At 49.4% G+C, this 19,618-nt stretch overlaps 9 protein-coding genes across 9 annotated transcripts; 7 read left to right on the forward strand and 2 right to left on the reverse strand.

Annotated features, from left to right (window-relative positions):
- Window positions 1–1,014: 1,014 nt before the first annotated feature.
- On the forward strand, window positions 1,015–1,836 carry ARB_04825 (uncharacterized protein; the record flags this gene model as incomplete). The annotated part of the gene is made up of 2 exons (XM_003016490.1): window positions 1,015–1,298; window positions 1,479–1,836. The coding sequence occupies 2 exons, from the start codon at window positions 1,015–1,017 to the stop codon at window positions 1,834–1,836; spliced, it is 642 nt and encodes a 213-aa protein (XP_003016536.1).
- A 629-nt stretch (window positions 1,837–2,465) lies between these two features.
- On the forward strand, window positions 2,466–3,658 carry ARB_04826 (uncharacterized protein; the record flags this gene model as incomplete). The annotated part of the gene is made up of 2 exons (XM_003016491.1): window positions 2,466–2,996; window positions 3,050–3,658. 2 exons carry the CDS (start codon window positions 2,466–2,468, stop codon window positions 3,656–3,658), a joined length of 1,140 nt encoding a protein of 379 aa, XP_003016537.1.
- A 347-nt stretch (window positions 3,659–4,005) lies between these two features.
- On the reverse strand, window positions 4,006–4,826 carry ARB_04827 (uncharacterized protein; the record flags this gene model as incomplete). Its single annotated transcript, XM_003016492.1, has 2 exons — window positions 4,006–4,425; window positions 4,452–4,826. The coding sequence occupies 2 exons, from the start codon at window positions 4,824–4,826 to the stop codon at window positions 4,006–4,008; spliced, it is 795 nt and encodes a 264-aa protein (XP_003016538.1).
- A 1,216-nt stretch (window positions 4,827–6,042) lies between these two features.
- ARB_04828 (uncharacterized protein) lies at window positions 6,043–6,654 on the forward strand (the record flags this gene model as incomplete). Its single annotated transcript, XM_003016493.1, has 4 exons — window positions 6,043–6,210; window positions 6,269–6,427; window positions 6,480–6,574; window positions 6,630–6,654. The coding sequence occupies 4 exons, from the start codon at window positions 6,043–6,045 to the stop codon at window positions 6,652–6,654; spliced, it is 447 nt and encodes a 148-aa protein (XP_003016539.1).
- A 2,020-nt stretch (window positions 6,655–8,674) lies between these two features.
- ARB_04829 (uncharacterized protein) lies at window positions 8,675–11,404 on the forward strand (the record flags this gene model as incomplete). Its single annotated transcript, XM_003016494.1, has 3 exons — window positions 8,675–9,126; window positions 9,203–9,924; window positions 9,984–11,404. 3 exons carry the CDS (start codon window positions 8,675–8,677, stop codon window positions 11,402–11,404), a joined length of 2,595 nt encoding a protein of 864 aa, XP_003016540.1.
- Window positions 11,405–11,905: 501 nt separating this feature from the next.
- ARB_04830 (uncharacterized protein) lies at window positions 11,906–13,119 on the reverse strand (the record flags this gene model as incomplete). Its single annotated transcript, XM_003016495.1, has 3 exons — window positions 11,906–12,335; window positions 12,422–13,020; window positions 13,063–13,119. 3 exons carry the CDS (start codon window positions 13,117–13,119, stop codon window positions 11,906–11,908), a joined length of 1,086 nt encoding a protein of 361 aa, XP_003016541.1.
- A 126-nt stretch (window positions 13,120–13,245) lies between these two features.
- ARB_04831 (uncharacterized protein) lies at window positions 13,246–15,325 on the forward strand (the record flags this gene model as incomplete). Its single annotated transcript, XM_003016496.1, has 4 exons — window positions 13,246–13,293; window positions 13,390–13,626; window positions 13,728–14,476; window positions 14,626–15,325. The coding sequence occupies 4 exons, from the start codon at window positions 13,246–13,248 to the stop codon at window positions 15,323–15,325; spliced, it is 1,734 nt and encodes a 577-aa protein (XP_003016542.1).
- Window positions 15,326–16,252: 927 nt separating this feature from the next.
- On the forward strand, window positions 16,253–17,469 carry ARB_04832 (uncharacterized protein; the record flags this gene model as incomplete). Its single annotated transcript, XM_003016497.1, has 5 exons — window positions 16,253–16,362; window positions 16,432–16,692; window positions 16,748–16,980; window positions 17,040–17,281; window positions 17,341–17,469. The coding sequence occupies 5 exons, from the start codon at window positions 16,253–16,255 to the stop codon at window positions 17,467–17,469; spliced, it is 975 nt and encodes a 324-aa protein (XP_003016543.1).
- A 901-nt stretch (window positions 17,470–18,370) lies between these two features.
- Window positions 18,371–19,492, forward strand: ARB_04833 (purine-cytosine permease, putative; the record flags this gene model as incomplete). The annotated part of the gene is made up of 2 exons (XM_003016498.1): window positions 18,371–18,732; window positions 18,796–19,492. The coding sequence occupies 2 exons, from the start codon at window positions 18,371–18,373 to the stop codon at window positions 19,490–19,492; spliced, it is 1,059 nt and encodes a 352-aa protein (XP_003016544.1).
- Between the last annotated feature and the right edge of the window lie 126 nt (window positions 19,493–19,618).

Here is a 19,618-nt window from a genome sequence, read left to right on the forward strand (position 1 = left end):
TCTAGTCCAGGGCGTTTAGGTTCTTTGGTATCCTGTGCCTGACACTTGTTATTAGTTTTTACCCCTGTTGACGACCACAACTCCTTAATTCGTTAACGCATCTAGCCAACTCCTGCAGTAAGACTGTTACTTCAATGTGCCCATGTTTTCGCTACAAGAGAACAACTGTCACTAGGTTCTCCTCTATACTGCATACTTTTTATTGATACCGTATCCTTTTTTATTGTAGGGGCCTTCAATGATCCAAAGAGCCATCCAGCTATATAAGCTGGCATCTTTGCATACCTCCACCCACACTTTAGGAGTATGCATACGAAACTGGGAACTTTTACCCTCGGATAACCATGGTCTGATTTGGCCACTTTCGACATCTATCCTCGGATTCAAACAAATGGGGGCGTCTTGCCACTTCCCGAAAGTCCGGGCTGACTGCTGCATGCATATACGATCTGATACCACTGTTGAATTTCTCAGGCTGGTAGCGGGTAATTCTTCGGTTTCAAGAGTATGCCAACATATGTGATGTCGAGTTGTATGTATCACATGGATGCTCTGGAGGAGTGCAGACCTCAAGTATGAAGCTTCAATCACACTTTAGGCAGGCTTCAAGCTGTTATTGTAAGTCGATATAAGTGCAGTGCAGGGATTTTTGACCAGTCACTCATTGATGGCTTGGGGAACGGCAGGATGATGGCACGGTGTCAATATAGAGCTTCGACATGCTGCTACTGGTGTGGGAGCAACTCTGGCGCAGCTGGCTGGACACAAACCCCCCACTATACCCGATCATTAATTCCTTGTTAAGGACAACGAGGTAGAACTGGGAAGATTTCTAGGTCTGCCTCAGCTTATCATAAAAGGTATATATAGGGTGGTAGACACTTCTGATGTTGGAGGAAATATCCAATTGTTCACACCTCAGAGTAACGGAGGCTAACCTTTCTAACGACTACATCCTACACCCTTTCTCATCACTCTACTCAACCTAGCTCCGACGCTGATTCAAAGGAAAATATGGACCTCAGAAACTTGTTCTACAATGTTTACTTGTTGTTATTTTTCTTTATTTTTTACTCCCCAGCAATAGCCCAAGATCAGCCTACGTTCCCAGAACTTGAGGATGCTGCCCGAGCTGCGATCAAAGAAGTACAAGAGAAGTTCCCGGAATTTTCTGACACATATATGACCGTTATCGGCGGCCTGGGTGTCTGGAAACATCTTCCTAAGGGACGACGAACGATGGTGAGAAGAAGATACTATATATGTTTATATATTGCTGAGATCTCTCATTCTAAGATGTTAGTTATAGGACGTTGATTTACTGACCTCTATTCCTGGAGCGCCGCAAACTGTGAAGCAGAAGCTGCTCGGTGTCCCAGGAAGCCCCTTTACCCAGCGGTCACAGTACTTTTTGTGGAGGCACCCTGATGGAAAGAATATTCAGGTAGACTTTCCACCATCATGGCAGGTATTTTTAGCCCTAATATTGCTGCAGCCTTCTACAATCACTATTCAAGCCATTCTAACACCCGACTGAAGTCTCCCTTTACGCCTTCTGGAGCCAGGCGCCTCGGCCAAGTCAGACTGCCCGAGCTTCCGTACGCAACTCCCGAAGATCTACTGGCCTTGAAAATCAATAGCTCTGGGCTGCGCGCTACGATCGAAAAAAGAAGGGTGGATGCCGCAGATGCCGATGCTCTTGCTGAGATGCTTCTGAGCAGGGGGCCCATTGTCCTCACTCCCGAGCAGAGAAGGGCCGCCCAAGGTGGACTTGAAGATCTGCTAAAGTATAGCACCAAAGATGAGGCGTGGTGGAGAAGGGCCCTGCAGCTCTAAGGGATATACAGTGTTTGTCTTGAGCCATCGGCCGTCTTTTTATTGGAGGCTCAACGTGTCACTCTCTTGCACGAAGCTGGCAGCGCTTACTAGGCCCGCTGGTATTCGATGGGATATAAGCATCTATTTGTTTAAATATTCTCTCCTTAAGTTCTTTTCCTTCCTTATTGGGTAAAATGGTTCATCAAACTTGATTTGATTTGATGTCCATTTGACTGTGTCGGATTAACTATAACATTCATTTTATCAACTTTCTCTTTGCTTTCGTCTCTATTGAACATCCTGCATGAGCTGCTCTTTTATCTCCGGCCTAGTACTATAGGGTCAAGGGTTAGGCCTCTTAACATTTGGGAGGAGATTGTGATAGGGGATCAGAGTAGCCAAACCTAGCAAGCTCATTAGTTACTCGCAATTGGTGGATAGTAGCGCCGGATGTGCTGAATAATAGACCTTCCGCGTTTATCTATTTTGAGTTTCGAGAGCCAGTGCGGCTCTATCCAGTAACGAATATTTTAGATTCATTCATCCAACTCCGCGCTTCTACCGATACTCCTCAATACGCTCATCCTTCTACCAGACTTCGGACTCTGCTAAGCGGGATATCAGTAATAAGTTAAGATACCGCGGAGATGGCCCCCGCACCACCAAGTTCTACGCTCCAGGTCTCAAACTTTTCACCAGCAGAGTTATCCTACCTTCACACCTCACTCTCGTATCCCAAAAACCCAATTCGACCAGATGGCCGCTCAGCAACACAATTTCGGCCATTAACAGCAGAAACAAACATAGTACCGAATGCGAATGGTAGCGCGCGCATAGGATTTGCCGACGGAACACAAGCAATTGTGGGAGTTAAAGCGGAAGTAGAGAAGACAGTGTTTGTGAGCACACTGGAGCAGAGCACGGCGCAGGAGCACGAGGGCGAAGATGAAGATAAAGAGTCAAGTGGAGGGAAGATAAAAGTGTCGGGATCCGGCTCGTGGGTCGAGATGTCCATTGAGATTCCGGACTTGAGAGATGATGACCCGTTACCTGTATTTTTGGCAGAGATGATGAGGGAGGGCCTCATACAGTCTGGATCCGGATCATTAGCGGAATCAGGTGGTTTAAAGGAGAGGCTGGTTATCAACCAGGGCTGGCATTGGAGGATCTACGTTGACGTGAGTTCCTTGCCACAAGCATATTGTGAGCTACAGTCTACTAATGTGTTCAGATATTACTTCTATCCCCGCCGCTATCATACCCTCTACCGTTGCTATCTCTAACGACACATCTCGCACTACTATCTACCAAGCTCCCGCGGCTAATATCAAAAGACGAAGAAGACCCAATGTTTGACGACGATTGGGACGCAGCTGAATACTTATACCCTCGTAAAACGTCTAAAACCTCTCCTACACAGCATATATTCCGCCCGCCGATATCTCTTCTAGTTATTTCCGTTGGACAAAATGTGATATTTGATCCAAGTAGAGAGGAAATTGCTGTAGCTGACTCTGTCTTCTGTGTCTCTGTTGCTCGAGATGAGAACAAACAGACAACAGGTCGCGGGGGCTTAAAACTACTTGCTATCCGAACAATTGATCCACCAGCCCGTATGACACATCCTGGAGTACCGGATGCCATTAATGCAGCTACGATAGGACTCACGGCTGCCGACACTAGCAACTTTTCTGCGAGTACTGAGAGTGAGGGGGTTTGGACTCCTCGCCGCGGTGGAGTGAAGAGGGAAGTTGTTTCAAGGATTGCCAAGTTGGTTCTTCAACCTGGCGGTGTGGGTGATGAGGTCATGGAGGGACTGGAGATGGTGGATGTTGACTGAATAGAGTGTGAGAAAAGGGATATAACTATTACTCCTGCACGAGGCAATTGTTTAAACACGCCAGCCACAGAATGGCTTGCCAGAGACTTCTGCGCTAGGCCCGGTGTCAACAACCTGTGAGCAGATTGACGAGGCTCCGTTGGACAACAGCCACCATCCGATAGCAGCTCTACGGTAGCAGGAAGTACATGCACCAGGCCTCAAGTGAGCATGAATACATGACATTCTACAAACGAATCAACAGAATCTAATCCTCCAAAAAACGCTTATCGTAACATAGTATACACTAGGGAAATTCAAGTAACCCCTATCTCCCAATAAAAAAGTTAAATGGGCTCTCTAATTTCTCACCAGATGCCCAGCCATCTCTTTGGCTTTCTCATTGGTGCAGTCCCCTCTGAACTCACGCTCTGGACGTTATCCGCGCCCTCTACCACAGCATTCTCAGCCCCTTCAGCAGCCTGCGCATCATCCGCCTTCACTCTATCATCTTCTTCCAGCCCATGGGCAATACGGTACTCCTTGCGTTTATCAATGTCATCCGAAATCCGCTTCCGCTTCTCCTTTGATATCACCGTAGTATGCTCGGCGTGCATCTTCATCACTGTAAAGAATTGAGATATAGTACTCATTGGGCTCGAGAATAGCTGAGACCAGCCTGGTAATAGATGTGCGTATGGAGATGTGCGTTTAAAGTTCGTCGACCAAGTGAAATATGCAAGGGAGAAAAGGACGCTCTGTTCAACACCGTTAAGATTTTGATGTGACTTGATAGATTCACGCTAGTGCTTACCATCGATATCCAGACATGAATACCCTTGTTGGTGAGAAACTTAAATAGCACTGTACCCTCCGGAGGGAACATGTTGGGGTATCTCTTCGTCTTGCGATCTTCTATCTCCTTTGCGGTTGGAGGAGGGCCGGGGTAGTTCCTGGGTGACTTGTTGGGATTAACCACTCGGCGAGCGGGGTGGGATGGAGGGCGAAATTTGTCTGGTTTCTCCAGCACTCTGGGCTTTGTAGGAGCAGCATGAGAGGCTGAGGAAGACGAGAAGTTTGCATAACGGCGGAGCGTTCTTCGTGGTGTGGTTCGGAGATATTGCAGTGAGGACTGAGAGAGACCTCCTCGCGGGAGGAGAAAGGACGGTATGCTTGATGAAGCAGCCATTGTGCCGCCTCCGTTACTCCCCGCTGCTAGTTTGAAGAGATTCTATCTTCTATCCTGCTCTTCTTTTCTACTTCGTCGCTGTCATGAAAGTTGAGATTTATATATCACGTGATATGTTTTTGACTTTTGAGGCTCCCTTTAATCTGATTGGTTGATCATTTGATGTCGAGACAGCAGTTGAAGCCACTATGAATAAAGATGGATTCCAGTTCAATACCGATGGTCTACGCCTATTGTTTAACTAGACTCTGCTGATAGCAATTTAACAGTTGCTGGCAAAGTACTTCAACCTAGTTGCACTTTGCTCCTAGTATGGCCACCTCGCTTGTTCTCTCTTCTCGCCCATGCCATTATTACTATCCCGTATTAACTATCAAGTATATCCTTTCGCTCTCCATCCGTATCATCATCTAGCCTCCCCGGCCCCTTTTTACACAGCATCATCGCCTCCTTACCGTCCCTTACTCAGGTCTATTCAGTCACGTGAAGGATAAACTTCGGCCCGAGTCTCTCCGGCTTTTCCCGGTAACTGCCAAGCCCGTGACTAATACAGCTCTCTGATTGGCTATTCTTCGGTCTTAACCAATCAGCGTCTCCCTAAACCCGCGCTCCTCCGTCATCTGGCCAAAACACGTGCTTTTTCTTTTTCTACGTCAAGAAATAAAACTTTTCAACTTTTTTTGCTTCGAATTCAACTTTTCTTCCTTCCATCAATCCGCTGCATTTATCAAACACACGACTCTATATACCCTCAATCGACGTCTTTTGGACTATACCGAACCTTCGTTTCCGTCTCGCACACATACTCTGACACAATGGCCAAGGGTGCTGATTCTTTCTCTGCTGGTAAGTTGTTGGATTGAGCTGGCTCTAAGCAAAAGGACAGCAAAGGAGAGCTCGGTGCAGCTTGGAGAACAATAGTGGAGATGCCGGATAGCGATAGGAATAATTGGGATGGACATAATGACCTGGTTGTTACTTCACTCTGCTTGTTTGCTGCTGCTGTAGCTCCAGAGTGAAGGATAAAGGCAAGGGCTAGTTTACAGCCAGACAGTCCCATGCATGAGTCCCTATCCTATCTCTCTGTCCTACTGATATCAAAGTCAGTAAGGCTTATCAACACCTACCTGGCATCTTGTTATTCTCTCTGAGCTGCACTGTCTATCTCACTCTCTTACATGCTATCTGTTATCTGTTGCTTCTTATAACGCTCATCATGTGTGCAACATGCTCTATCTGGGCGCTGTCAGTTATTGATAGCCTTGTTGAAGATGAAAAGCGCAGAGAGCAGCAGAAACCACAGGAGCTTTTGAAAGAGATGGATAAAGCTAACAAACCTGCCCGTCTTCCAGGTGATGCCTCCAAGGGTGCTGGTCTCTTCAAGGTCAGTAAAAAGCACCTCAATATTTGCTTTACTTCTTCCCCAGCTAACATGTCTCTAGACCCGCTGTGCTTCCTGCCACACCCTAGAAGATGGCGGCGCCAACAAGGTCGGCCCCAACCTTTATGGCCTCTTCGGGCGCAAGTCCGGCCAGGTCGAGGGTTTCTCCTACACCGACGCCAACAAGCAGAAAGGTGTCACCTGGGACGAAAATACTCTCGTAAGTTTACCTCGCCTTTTAACCAGCAAGCGGTATTCTAATCTTTTCATAGTTCGAGTACCTCGAGAACCCAAAGAAGTACATCCCCGGTACCAAGATGGCCTTTGGTGGTCTCAAGAAGGCCAAGGACCGCAACGACCTCATCACGTATGTTCAGTCTGCCCCATTATTTTTGATGGTAATGCATCTAACAATCGCACAGCTTCCTCAAAGAGAACACCAAATAAACATTTCAACCCGCCTTCTCTCCATGACACACCAACCCACCTGTACCATCTCACTCTTCCGTATACTATCTCCGCCTAATATTCCACTGTTTCTCTACCATTCCTTACCTTCGCCCACACAACAACGGAATGGACGAATTATGAGGACCCAGGAAAAAAATAGAAGGTGGCATGTACCAATAATACCAAAAGAACATTTTCTTCCCACTTAGATGTTACTCCTTTTCTTCGTCTTGTGTTTTTATTGTTATGTTGTTGTTTCATAGTACTGTACCTCTGATAGACCAAGGGAATCTTGTTTCTCTGACTCCCGTTCTCTCCCACCAACCTGTAACATGTCTCCTTTTGATGTCGTGTCCTGCTACTCGAGGGTCACCTTACGATAAAATGAATATATAGTCTCCGCTCTCAGTTCATTATTAATCAGTACATTCTGCTTTCTATCCTGAATAAACGGTACCTTACGAGCCGTACTGGTATGTTATAGCTAGCGGTACAATCATAGGTTATTGAATAGAAAGAGCTCCCACCCTTAAAACTTCAATGTTATGTGCATAATTCTCTATTAATCATCTCTAGCAAACCAATAATGATTTAAAGCAATGGGTCCAACCCGGAGTTTGCTTGCTTGAAGACGCAGGTTGTACTCCGTACCCACAGCCTATATTGGATGGTGATGCCATTAGAGTATTTAAGGTTATTTCAACCACAGTCTTTCAACTCCAACATAAACCAACAACTCCAGGCCGTGGAAGACACCTGTGATATCGGACAAGACTCCAAGATATTAATGTGATGCACATATGTCTCTTCCTCAGGATGCTGAGATGGAGACGGCCAAGAGAAAGACAATCTGAGTATCAGCGTAAAGTGCGGAGCGAGAGCCACCCTGGCAGTCAAGGCCCAAGAATATCAACAGACCTGAGATGATACATAAAGATCTTATACCCGTCGAACAAGAAGATCGTTGTCGCTTCTATGTTGACCTTACTGCGTACGCGCAGCCTGGGGTATGCTCACCTACTGCGAAAGTCAAGCCGATAGCAGACGTTATTCAACAGAATCTCGACAAAAGTCTTATCCTACCGGTCAACCGGGATGCTGACGCATCAACGACTCCCGGTTTTTTGCCGCTAGACAGTGGAGGATAGCCAGCTCAGGCTTGGTCTGAGGAGAGGTCATATGATACTTGTACATGGCTCTAGCGGTGCTGGGTGTGGATATCAGAAAATGGCTCCCCTCATGCTCTCTCACGGTTCCAACGACTAGATGACGATCTTGAGCCAGGCAGCAGCGAGCATTTCTTATACGAAGATCTTAAAGGCTGTCCTTGGGACAAACAACTGGAGGGAAGGGGTACAGGAGTGGCATCCCGCCTTGAACCTGATATGAGAACTAGCGATGAGCTTGATGGTGCAAGGGCTCGCTCTCAACAACTACGAAGAAGCATCAAGAGCACCAGCATCCTGGCCAATAAGTAACATCATAAGATGCAGGCATGGCAGATGAAACACGGCTTCCCGTCGCATTATTGGACCAGCCACCGCCACCAGGCCCGATTACTGGCTGAGAGTGCAGGTCAGTTGGCTGCATCTCCAGCCAACCATGCGCCCGGCGGAGTTACCCTGTAAGACCCGGGCCAGTTGCGAGTCCGGAGAGGGCCAGCGATGATTCTCGAGCTTCTGCAGAGACGAGAAGGGCGGGGATCTCTCGCAGTTCATGATAACGTGACGCAAGTTCCTGGGTTGTCCGGCCTCGACTTCGACTTCGGCCGCAACTCTCAACTACTTCGGCTTCATCTCTTGAACAGCTGCAGAGCGTTATATTCTACTGTCAAGAGAGGAAGAAGTGCTGCCGATTTTAAATAAAATAAGTACACGAGCCATAACTACAGAACTAAAAAGACTGACGATCCAGGCTGAACTGGTGAATACTGGCGGCGGCTATCGATATCGCGCCTGTTTGAAAACCAAATACGAAGAACTGAAAAGACTCAAGAATAAGACCTCAGGTCTCATGAATGAATGTTCCAGAGAAAGTCCCTCTGAGTATCTCTGAATGTATAACTGCCCAGTTTGAATTTGATCCTCTGCTCTGGATTCATCTGAACCGTGTTTCTTACACAACGGACAGCGCATCGCATCGCACCGATCGCATCTTCAACAGTGAACGGTCTGAGATACGACCCTTTATCTTTCTCATTCTCTGGCCTACGCAAGGCAGCAGTCGCTTTTTTCTTATCGATAACTACGCAAGGTTGTCGCAACATCTTTTGTGTCTCTACGTTGTTTCTGCTTTTCCATCCAAGGGTAAGGGGGAAGATACCTACCTTGTGAGCATAGTCGCAAACATCAATCTGACTCTAGAACAAGAGATATCGAGAGACATCAAGATATCGACGGGCATACAAAACGTCGTACCCGATCAACCCATCATTGACAGCAGGACAGTCGTTTCTAAGGCGTCTACCGGGTCTGGGTGAAACGAAGCACTTCCCCCCGCCGCGCAAAAGAACTACACGGCCAGCGCATAGCTGAAGTAACAAAAGAGAGGGAGACGTCGCTGCCATGATGGCAACGGATCCCATACATGATCTGGACAACGTCTTTGATGACCATCCGTCCCTCGATGCCTCGCTAGAAGACTTTGAAGAACAGTACGCGCACCGGTCGCCGTTCTTCGGTCTTCCGTCGCAACATTCCGGCTTTCGCTCGGGTATTTCAGATGCTTCTCCATCTGAGCAAGATGGGAACATCTCTCGGTCAAGCAGCCCATGGTCTCCGCCTGGTCTACGGGCCACGTTCACCAGGCCAGAATATCAAACGCCTAAACAGCATTCAGCTCTAGGGTATCATCCAGCAATGATGGCTGGCGCAGCATGGTACAGACAGCAGCCGTACATGCGTAACCAGCCCGACTTTAAACCAGAGCATTTGCAACCACACAGCCCTGGGACACGGTCCAGGGAAGTCAGTCCTCAGTATGAGGATGCGCCTGAGAAGCCGACATCGACGACCACGGCAACAGTGACGCTGAAGGAAGAGACAAGTGAACTAATATTACCAGCTACCATACCACTACCCCAGGGAACAGATTCACCGGTCAAAGGCCGTTCTCCAAGTCCGTCTCCAGAAAGCAGAACAGAAGCAGCCCCAAAGGCGACAGCAACTTCAACTATAGAAGCGGACGAGAGGAACAAAGGTGATAAACACGAGTTCAAGGCAGTCTCTGACTGCAAACCGGAGAAAGAGCCTGAGTCGATTACGAATTGTAAGATGGCTTGCTTTTTTCCAGAATTTACTTGGAACCATGACTTATTGACCGTCTAGATATCCGATTTGCAGTCCGCGCTGAAGTCCAACATCGCGAACCCTTTGTTGCATTCTTCAACTACATGGGAGCAAAGTTCGATTCGATGACACAGACCAGATCGTCGACATTACTCTCCGTGGCGGTTGCGCTGATATCACTTACATTCATGCGGGCATTGTTTTTGCCGCCGCCGCTACCACCTGTGCCAGACATTGTCAAGTTATCCAGCTTCACAAGGTCATTTGAGCCGCTGATATATTATTCAGAGAATGGCGTGCAGCAGATTGGGACGTTGCAGGAGACCGGGGTTGCAGTATGGGACCTGGCTGAGTCCGTACGGGGAACAAACATGACAAGTGCCCCGATCATAGTGAGAGAACTAGACGAGCTGTCTCAATCGCTGAACTCGCTCTCGCTGGAGCTCACGCGGTTCTTCGCCAATGTCGACGCAGACATTGATTCCATTCTAATCGTGATGGAATGGGCACGAAGAGAGCTCGAAGCACTCTCATCTCAACCACCCAATACCCTATCGTCGATATTTTTCGATAATTTCCACAACATGCTGTCACGTCTGGGTGTGCTTGAAACACTACCAACCAGCCTATCGGCCAATGCAAGCCACGGGCTCAGCAACGAAACAATGGCCGATATGCCCGTTGCACCCATCCCCACACGTCTAGGCTCGTTGATAACGGCACTATTCGGCCGCACCCGCTCCCAGCGCACCCAGCTAACACTAACCCACGCCTTCACCGAGCTGCTCTCGGTGCTTGAAGAAAGCATAAACAACGAACTAACCCACTCCACCTCCCTTTTCACCCTCTTCGAGTCCATAGACAGACAATTCCTCAACCTGCAGCGCACCGTTGTTCGAGAATCCAACGCCCAAGAGCGCGCTGAGGGAGAACTGCTTTCATCCCTATGGACTCGCGTCCTGGGCTCTAATGCAATGGCACTGCGCAAATATGAGAAAAACCGACGCCTGCTTTCCTCCGTGCGCCAACGGACAGTCGCAAACAAGCATTTACTCATGGACCACCGAGGCAGACTCCTCGCGCTGAAAGCAAACCTCGAAGCCCTCCGGCGCAAGCTTGTCAGCCCCCTTCTCAGAGGCGGCAATAGTTCAATGGGCATGACACTTGGTCCGTTGGTGGGCATAAGTACCACCTCCGCACATGGCGGTGGTGTCGGAGGCTCTGGTGAAGATGCAGCTGGAGGAGAGAATGCGATGGAGATGATTATCCATGGACAGATAAAGGGGCTGGATGGAGCGCACGATTACCTTAAGGAAGTCAGGGATAAGCAGAAGGCTAAGTTGATGGAGATGGTTTATGGGGCTGGTCGACGAGTTGGAGGGAATGCGTTGGTTGATGGAGATGCAGACGGGGAGGGCGAAGGCGAGAAGGCTGACATCGAGGACATGGAAGAGAAGTGAGAGAAAAAAAAAAAGTGTCCTTTATTGTCTCTATATGTGATACTCTGAATATCTTGCATGGGATGGTCGACCCCCGGACGGACTGCCACGGCGTTTTTGATAGGCGTGTTAGGGAGGAATACAAGGTGAGTAACTGTTCAAGGCTGGGAGTAGATGTATACTAACAGCGAGGCACAGATTGTTTGGTTTTTATTTTTATCTTTATTTTATTTTTGATATTTCTATTCGTCATCTTCTAATACTTCATGTATAGGACATATTTTTCGTAGCATAGCATATTTAACTACTACCTAGGCATATCTTCCCTCAGTCTCTACCTGGGTTGAAAAATGATTAAACAAAAAAAATAAAGTAAATAGCCAAACGAGCAATGCCTTCGCTTTTATCTTATAATACAACGTTTCCCCAGCCAACCCCCACGCCCGAACACCCAAAAGCACCCACCGAAGTAAAGGTAAAAAAAGGTAAATGGAAATGTAAGCAAAGTAAGCAAGCAAGCAATTAAAAGCCGTATCCCTGACCATAAGGCGTCGCACCGTACGGCGTCGCACCACCTGCCCCGCCCCAGACGCTCCCACTCCCGCCGGCACCCGGCCCAGCACCAGGGCCAGCTCCATTCGCACCCCCGTAGGCAGTGAACCCGCCATCGATACCTTCCGGCGGCTCATATGCATCCGGACTCCTGGCGCCAGCACCGTCTTGATCGACTCCACCGTTAACCATGCCGCCCTGTCCATCGGAGCCCGTCAAGCCGGAAATGATCTCAGCGAGCTTCCGTTGCATCATGATGATACCCTGCTGCACCACTGCGTCGGGTTCGAGGTTTCCTATACTTTCTATATCGATGTAGAATGTGTTGGGGGTAGCGTCGTAGTTGAACGGGAGGTCCTTGGGCTGGGCTGTTTCCCATCCTGCGTTCGCAGATAATGGCCTATACACCGCAGTTAATACACTGACCTATCTCAGAGAAGAGTTGAGGTCTAACGACCAGCGCCATGTTCCAAGACAGATACTTACCATTCCTTGACGGGGTCCTCTTCGAACCAATAATCCACATGACGCAGGTTATTATGCGGATCATACTCGAACCCAACCGCCGCTGTCGGCGCCCACTTGGCGTGTTCCTTTGCAATGCCCTTCTTCACAATACAATTGAACTTGACCTCCTGCCCTCTTCGAAGCTTGCATATGATCGGTCCTTTCCCCTCGGGATCCGTAACCACGGGATTGCCAACCCACTCGTTTGCGCGGTCGCCTACAACAACCAGATCCCTGGCATACACTTTCATGATTTCCTCCGTGGTGCATTTGGCATGTAGCGAGAGGTTGATGACGCAGCGCGCACAGCCGGCTTCGCAGTCGCAGTCTCGCGAATACAGCATGTCTGTGTCGCAGTTTTTCGAGCAGAGGGGTATCAGGCCGAGACGATGGGAGATGAATTCATCGGGCAGGACGGAGGTGTTTACTTCTATCTCGACGACGTCTATTGCGACGGTGGGGATTTCGGCGAGGATGGTGCGACGGAAGGAGTTGGCAAAGGCGAGGTCGACGGAACTGAGACGGAAGTCGACTCGGTATGGCTCTGCCTGGGGGGAAGATGTTAGGTTGGGGGAGCCCTATTGCCTATGGGTTGAGGGTATAGGATATAATAAGCTCACTTCGCGGACGGTGACTTGGGGCCCTTGGGGCTCTATGTCCATGGCGTCGTAGTCCATGGTGGATGGATATGGCTAGGTATGAGGCGGCTCAGTAGTATCAAGGGTGGTATTAAGCGTGGTCTCGGGGGGTAGCAAGTTGTAGATGTCGTCGAGTAGAGTGAAGCAGCTGCAGTGCCGTTGGTGATGATAATTGACGGAGTCGTTAATTTGAACGAGTTCGAGCTCTGCTTAGTAAGGACACTTAGTCATCCCAAATCTTACTCATTATATTTAGTCAGTAAATTAATCATCACTTAGTCATCAATATTAAGCTTAATAATTTATTAGTCAGTCGGAAGTAACAACATTTATCCGACTATCAAAAAAATTGGTCCCGATGGAAGCAACCTAAAGACCAGCAGTATTACGGAGTACTTAGGAGTTGATAGGAGTTATAGGGAGTATAAGAGCAAGGAGGGGAAGAAGAGAGAAACGCCGTCCCATTCTATGCTTTTCGGTATCAACTGTTTTCTATCTCTATCACCAGACCATATCCAAAAGAAGCAAAAAAAGAAAACAGGGCAAGTATGCTATGCAAGTAAAGACCGAAACTCGTGAACCAATGCTTTTTTGTCAGGAAAAAAACGATGCCAATGATGCAGGGAGGAGGATAAGGCGGTTAAAAGAAAAGGCAGAAAAAAGAAAAGAGGGCAAAAGAAACAAAAAAAAAAAGTAAAAAGATTAAAAAAAGAATAATATCCAAAAGAGATGTCCAAAGATATGTAGTAAAAGTAAATGCGGGGGAGAAGGAAGCGGAGGAGGAGGAGGAGGAGGAGGATAACATCGAGAGAGTCAAGTCATCGTCACGGTCGGGTATGTATGTCATATGTCAGCGGGGGTTCTGCGGTCAAGAGTCACCGCTTGATGGAGCTCCGGTTGAGGGCATCGAGCAGCTCCGGCCGGGCGACCAGGGCCGCGGCAGCCTGCGAGTAGGTCACCCACTGCCTCTTCCGCTTGTGCATCTCGGGCCACTGGCTCTCCTCGCGGTCGACGCGCACCTCGAAGAACTGGTAGAGCACGCGGGGCGCCTTGGCCGATATCTGGGTGGCACTGCGCATGTCGGGGATCTTGCCCAGGTCGGAGGTGACGGTGCAGACGACGCCGGCCTCCTCCCAGGCCTCGCGGACGGCGGCGACCTGGGCGGAGGGCTCGTCGAGTTCCCAGCCGCCCTTGGGGAGCACCCAGGCGCCGGGGCGGGCGGATTGGATGAGCAGGACCTTGGACTTGTCTGGGGAGAGGGGGACGACGCCTGCGACGAGGCGTTCGCCGGCGGGAGAGTAGCCTGGAGGAGAAGAAGAAGAAGAAGCTGTCAGCGTCGGTGTCCCTTTATTATCATTATCATCATGATACAGTCTGATATCTTCCCATCTCTTCAGTGCGTAGAGCGGCGGCGGGCATAGCAGGCAGAGCGAGGACAGAGAGCGAAGAGGGAACACGTGCGCGAACCCCGGGCTGGGAGCTTCTTACGCTGGTTTGTCCGGCCAGTTCGGGCTTCCATCGTGCGAGTCGCCATGGCAGAGACAGGAGGGACAGGCGGGACAGGCGGGCGTTGGGAGCAGAGTCGAAGAAGCAGAAGAAGCAGCCGTCGAGCGGTAGAAGAGCGGCGGAGGAGGAGGAGAATAGCGGAGCAGAGCAGAAGAGCAGAAGACGGAGGAGGTCGAGCAGAGGTAAAGGCAGAATAGGGACTAGCGCAGTCAACTACGTAATAGGAAGAGCCAGCAGGCCAGCGACGGCGACAGCAGAGAAATGCAGACTGCAGAGACAGACAGACAGGCTGCAGGACTGCAGGAGGAGAAACGACGGCGAGAGATCGATTTACGATGGCTTCTTACTGGCCACAGCTCGCGTCCTCTACTTATCTATCGAGCTTGTCGGTCCCTTGCTGGGCCTCCCTGCTGGGCTGCTGCTGGGCTCCTCTTGCTGGGGCCCCCTGGAGCTGGCCTGCATCTTCCCTGCTCGCTTTCACCGCCCGGGAGACGAAGGCGAGGGCGGCGGACGGAGGAGGCGAGGCGAAGACGGTGCCAGACGGGCGGATGGACTCGACTGTGGACGGGATGCTAGGGATGCTCTCAGGGATGCTCTCAGGGATGATGGCGTCTCTCTCGGGTGTTTTCTCTTGTCCTTTTTTTCTTTTCTTTTCTTTTCTTTTATCGTTGCTTTTTCCTCCTCGTTGATGGGCTTCCCCGGCGCCCTGTCACATCCACCAAGGCCTGACATGACATGACATGACATCTGCTCTTTGCCTCTGGGACTCCCATCCAGCTCTTCTTCTATTCTTCTCTTCTTCTCTTCTTCTATTCTTCTTCTCTTCTTTTACTCTGCCGTCTTTTGCTTTCTTTCGTCTTTTTCGTCTTTTTCTTTTCTTACAGTTAGATGCTTAGTAATAGTATAATCACGTGATGCTTCCACGGCCTCACGTTGTTGAAGTAAATAAAAGAAAAGCGACGACGAGATAGAAAGAGGCGAAGAAGATAATAGACTAATGACATAGGATAAATAACATTAATAATAATAAAAATAAAAAATAAACGGTAGAAGACAGCATGGCAGACCTCAAGATGACGGAGATGTCCTACTTCTCGCCCATGGGTAGGCAGACCACTCGCCCGCTTACAAGTTGGCTACGCTGACCCCTAGTCAAAATAATAGGCTACCAGAGAAACACCTGCGGATACTGCAAAAGGGCAGAGGGCAGTCAGTCACCTCTTACTCACTTCTTATACCCCGAGACACCTCTGATCCCCTGATGAAGCGGTGCATGCTGACTGGAAAGGCGCAAGTTACTACGCATCCTCCACTGCCGTCCGCGTCGAGGAGTACGAGGCCCTCATGGACCGCGGATGGCGCAGGTCCGGATCTCTCTACTACAAGCCCAACCTCGCCCGCTCCTGCTGCCCTCACTACACCATAAGGTAGCCTCCTCTCTCTCTTTTTTTTCTTTCCTATTGTAAACCCATGCATACTGACAGTGACCAGGTTGGATCCGAGTCAATATAAACCCCGCCGAGACCAGAGAAAGGCGCTGAACAGATGGACTGCGTTCGTGCTGGGTGCAGAGTATGTCCATGCTGCAGCACGTCTGTGTCCTCGATCAAGGCAGGAGAAAAAAAGACATAACCAGACATTCGATCTCGGCCAGCGGGTCCATGAGATGGAGTACCCTTCCCTGCCCAGGCCTGTCAACCCGCTTACCAAGAGGACCATCGAGCCAGCGCACAAGTTCGAAATCAACCTTGAATCAGACTCATTTTCAGTAGCCAAGTAGGTTGCCCCAGTTTTATCTCCTTTTATGTGCCTTGGATGACGTTCGGTTAACGTAACTCGTGGTAGGTTCGAGCTGTTCCTGAGGTATCAGACTACCATACATAAAGAGCATGAGTCTCGCTGGAAACACTCGGATTTCAAGCGTTTCTTGTGCTCCGGCATCAAACAGAAGACAGTCAAACATACCATCACCCAGGAAGACGGAAGTACCACTACAGTTGAGCGAAAACTAGGATCGTACCATCAGTGCTACCGTATTGATGGGAAACTGGTTGCCGTGGCGGTACTGGACTTGCTCCCTCACTCCGTCAGTTCGGTGTATATCTTGTACGTCTCCGGCCTGCCTCTAGCCATGGTTCATATAACTGACCTTCCTTGATAGCTATGACCCCGAGTACGAAAAGTTCGAGCTGGGCAAGATAAGTGCCATGAGAGAGATTGCCTTGACGCAAGAGATGCATTTCCAGCATTACTACATGGGTATTTCATCACCCCCTTTTTCTTTCAACTTGAATCTCGATGATTTATATTATATGCTAAGAGAATCAGGGTATTATATCCATTCGTGTCCTAAGATGCGGTACAAAGGCACTTTCAGACCACAGTACATACAGGGTTCGTCCCATCCTACCCTATTACATCAACGCCCAACCTAACTAATATCCATCACATAGACCCAGAGACGTTCGAATGGCACTCTCTGGATGAAGTGTTTGCCCCAAAACTAGACAACCAACGCTACTTCTCAATTGCAGGCCAACAAGTACCTGATGTCTACGAGGACATACCGGATGAAGATGCCATGTCGTTATTTGATCTGCACATGCCGGGCGTCTTGACAGTGCAGCAGCTAAAGTCTACCGTCGACCTTGACCATTGGCATCTACTCATTCGTGGCATGCTTGTCGAGATGATAGTACGTTATCAACCTTCTTTTCCACTCTTTCTGTCCAAGTCTTCATACTAACGGTACAGGACCTCGTGGGGTGGGAAACGTCGAGCGTCAAGAACCCACAGGCCATCAAGGGCATCGTGGCCGAACTTGCTGCTACATTGGGCCCAGAGGTAGTCAAGAACTCAGCTGTCGTCATGTTCCAGAGCTAACACCATCGCCCCCCCCCCCCCCTTTTTTTTTTTTTCCCTTTTGCATATAACTTCGACTTGGATCTCGATTGTTACATAGCCGGCGATCTATAAATAGTTAGTGTTAGCCGCGAGCGGGGCAAGTTTTAAGCGCAGCCGCCGGCACGTGAGTCAAGCTTCGGCAAAGCAAAATGTTCGCCTTTTTCTTGACGTTTTTATCTTATTTCCTTCTGGATAATATCTCATCATTTAATGCATCTGGCTGCTTGGAGGTGTTGGTGTTTTTGGCCTTGTATAGTCTATCAATGGCACATCCAGACAGACTGCCATCTCCCGGCGGGACGGCCTCCACACCCGAAGACATCGAAAAACACTCAGCACCACCCACCGAGTCATCGGCCCCAGCCCCTCTAACAGTACAAAGCTGCATATCTACATTCTGGTCCCGTCTCGCATCATGGGGTGTCGAGCTCCGAGGTATCATTCCCGTTGACCTCAAGGATCGGACGGATAGGAATGTATTCAGCCTATTCGTCCTCTGGTTCACTATCAGCTGCAACCTGTTACCGTGCGTTGGATCGATACATCCTGCAGTGAAACGTCGAACTGTCTAAAACACCGCTAACCAACGACCACAGCGTTATAACCGGCATGGTTGGCACGTTGAGTTTAAAACTGAGCTTACGCGATGCATCGTTGGTGATTATCTTCTTCAACTTACTATGCACTGTCCCACCCGCATACCTTTCCGTCTTTGGACCGAAGACCGGCATGCGGCAAATGATACAGGCCCGCTATAGCTATGGGTACGCCCATACCTTGCCAAACTCATCATCCCCTCCCAAATACCCCGGCCTGGTTGCATGGTCCATCTAACGCCGTTGATAGGTTATATCTAGTCAACATCGTAGTGCTGCTGAACATGTCAACCATGTCTGGCTTCACGATCATCAACTGCGTGATTGGCGGACAAACTCTCTCAGCTATCAATGGCGATTTGAGCGTAAACGTCGGCATCGTTATCGTAGCCTGCGTGGCACTGTTCATTTCGTTCTTCGGGTATAGGGTGCTATACCACTATGAGAAATGGGCCTGGATACCCACGCTGATCTCGCTCGTGGTCGCCACGGGTTTTGGAGGGAAGTACCTCGCTAACCAGCACACCCCACCGCCAGCAACAGCAGTACCAATTCTATCGTTCGGCGGGCTTCTTGCCGGCTTCCTTATTCCCTGGGCTGCGCTAAGTTCAGATTACTGCGCCTACTTCCATCCAAGCGTGAACTCGTACGTTTTTTGAGCTTCCCACTTCCCGGCACCCTCAACAACTAACTAACGCGTGCATGACAGAAAACACGTCTTTGCAGCCGTATACGCCGGCCTCTGTCTACCAAATATACCCCTAATGATCCTAGGCGCAGCAATAGGTGGCGCAGTACCAAACATACCCAGCTGGTCTTCAGCGTACGAAACCGGTTCCGTCGGCGGGATTCTCGCCGCCATGCTCGCTTCTGCCGGCGGATTCGGCAAATTCATCATCGTCTTACTCACCTTCTCTACTCTCGGTAACATCGCCGCAAGCATCTACAGCATCTCGCTGAACTTCCAGCTTCTACTGCCTATATTCCTGCGCGTGCCCCGCGCCATATTCGCTATCGTGTTCATAGCAATCGTCATACCGGTATCGATACGGGCGGCGGTAAGTTTCTTCGTCTCGCTTGAGAATTTCGCTGCAGTCATATCATATTGGTCCGCTACGTTTGTGGCCATCATCGCTATCGAGCATGTTGTTTTTAGAAAAGGTGATTATGCCTCGTACGATGCCACCATTTGGAACGACGCTGCTGCCTTGCCGAGTGGTGTGGCTGCTATAGCGGCGGGTGCGTTGTCGTTCGCGCTCGTGGTGCCGTGCATGTTGCAGACTTGGTTCCAGGGCCCGATTGCGAAGATCACGGGCGACATTGGATTTGAAGTTGCCATGGTGCTAAGTGGGATCTTGTACCTCCCTTTGCGGGCGCTGGAAATCAAGATCCGGAAAAGGATATAGCTTTTGCCTCTAGACGTACATACGTACATGTGAACGTTTTTTTGACGATGTATAAATAATGAGAGACGAAAAGACGGTATATATTTATAGAAACGTCATATAGAACAATCAATACATTAATATAAA

Source organism: Trichophyton benhamiae, assembly GCF_000151125.1.
Source record: "Trichophyton benhamiae CBS 112371 chromosome Unknown contig01989.5, whole genome shotgun sequence".
NCBI classification, from domain to species: Eukaryota; Fungi; Ascomycota; class Eurotiomycetes; order Onygenales; family Arthrodermataceae; genus Trichophyton; species Trichophyton benhamiae.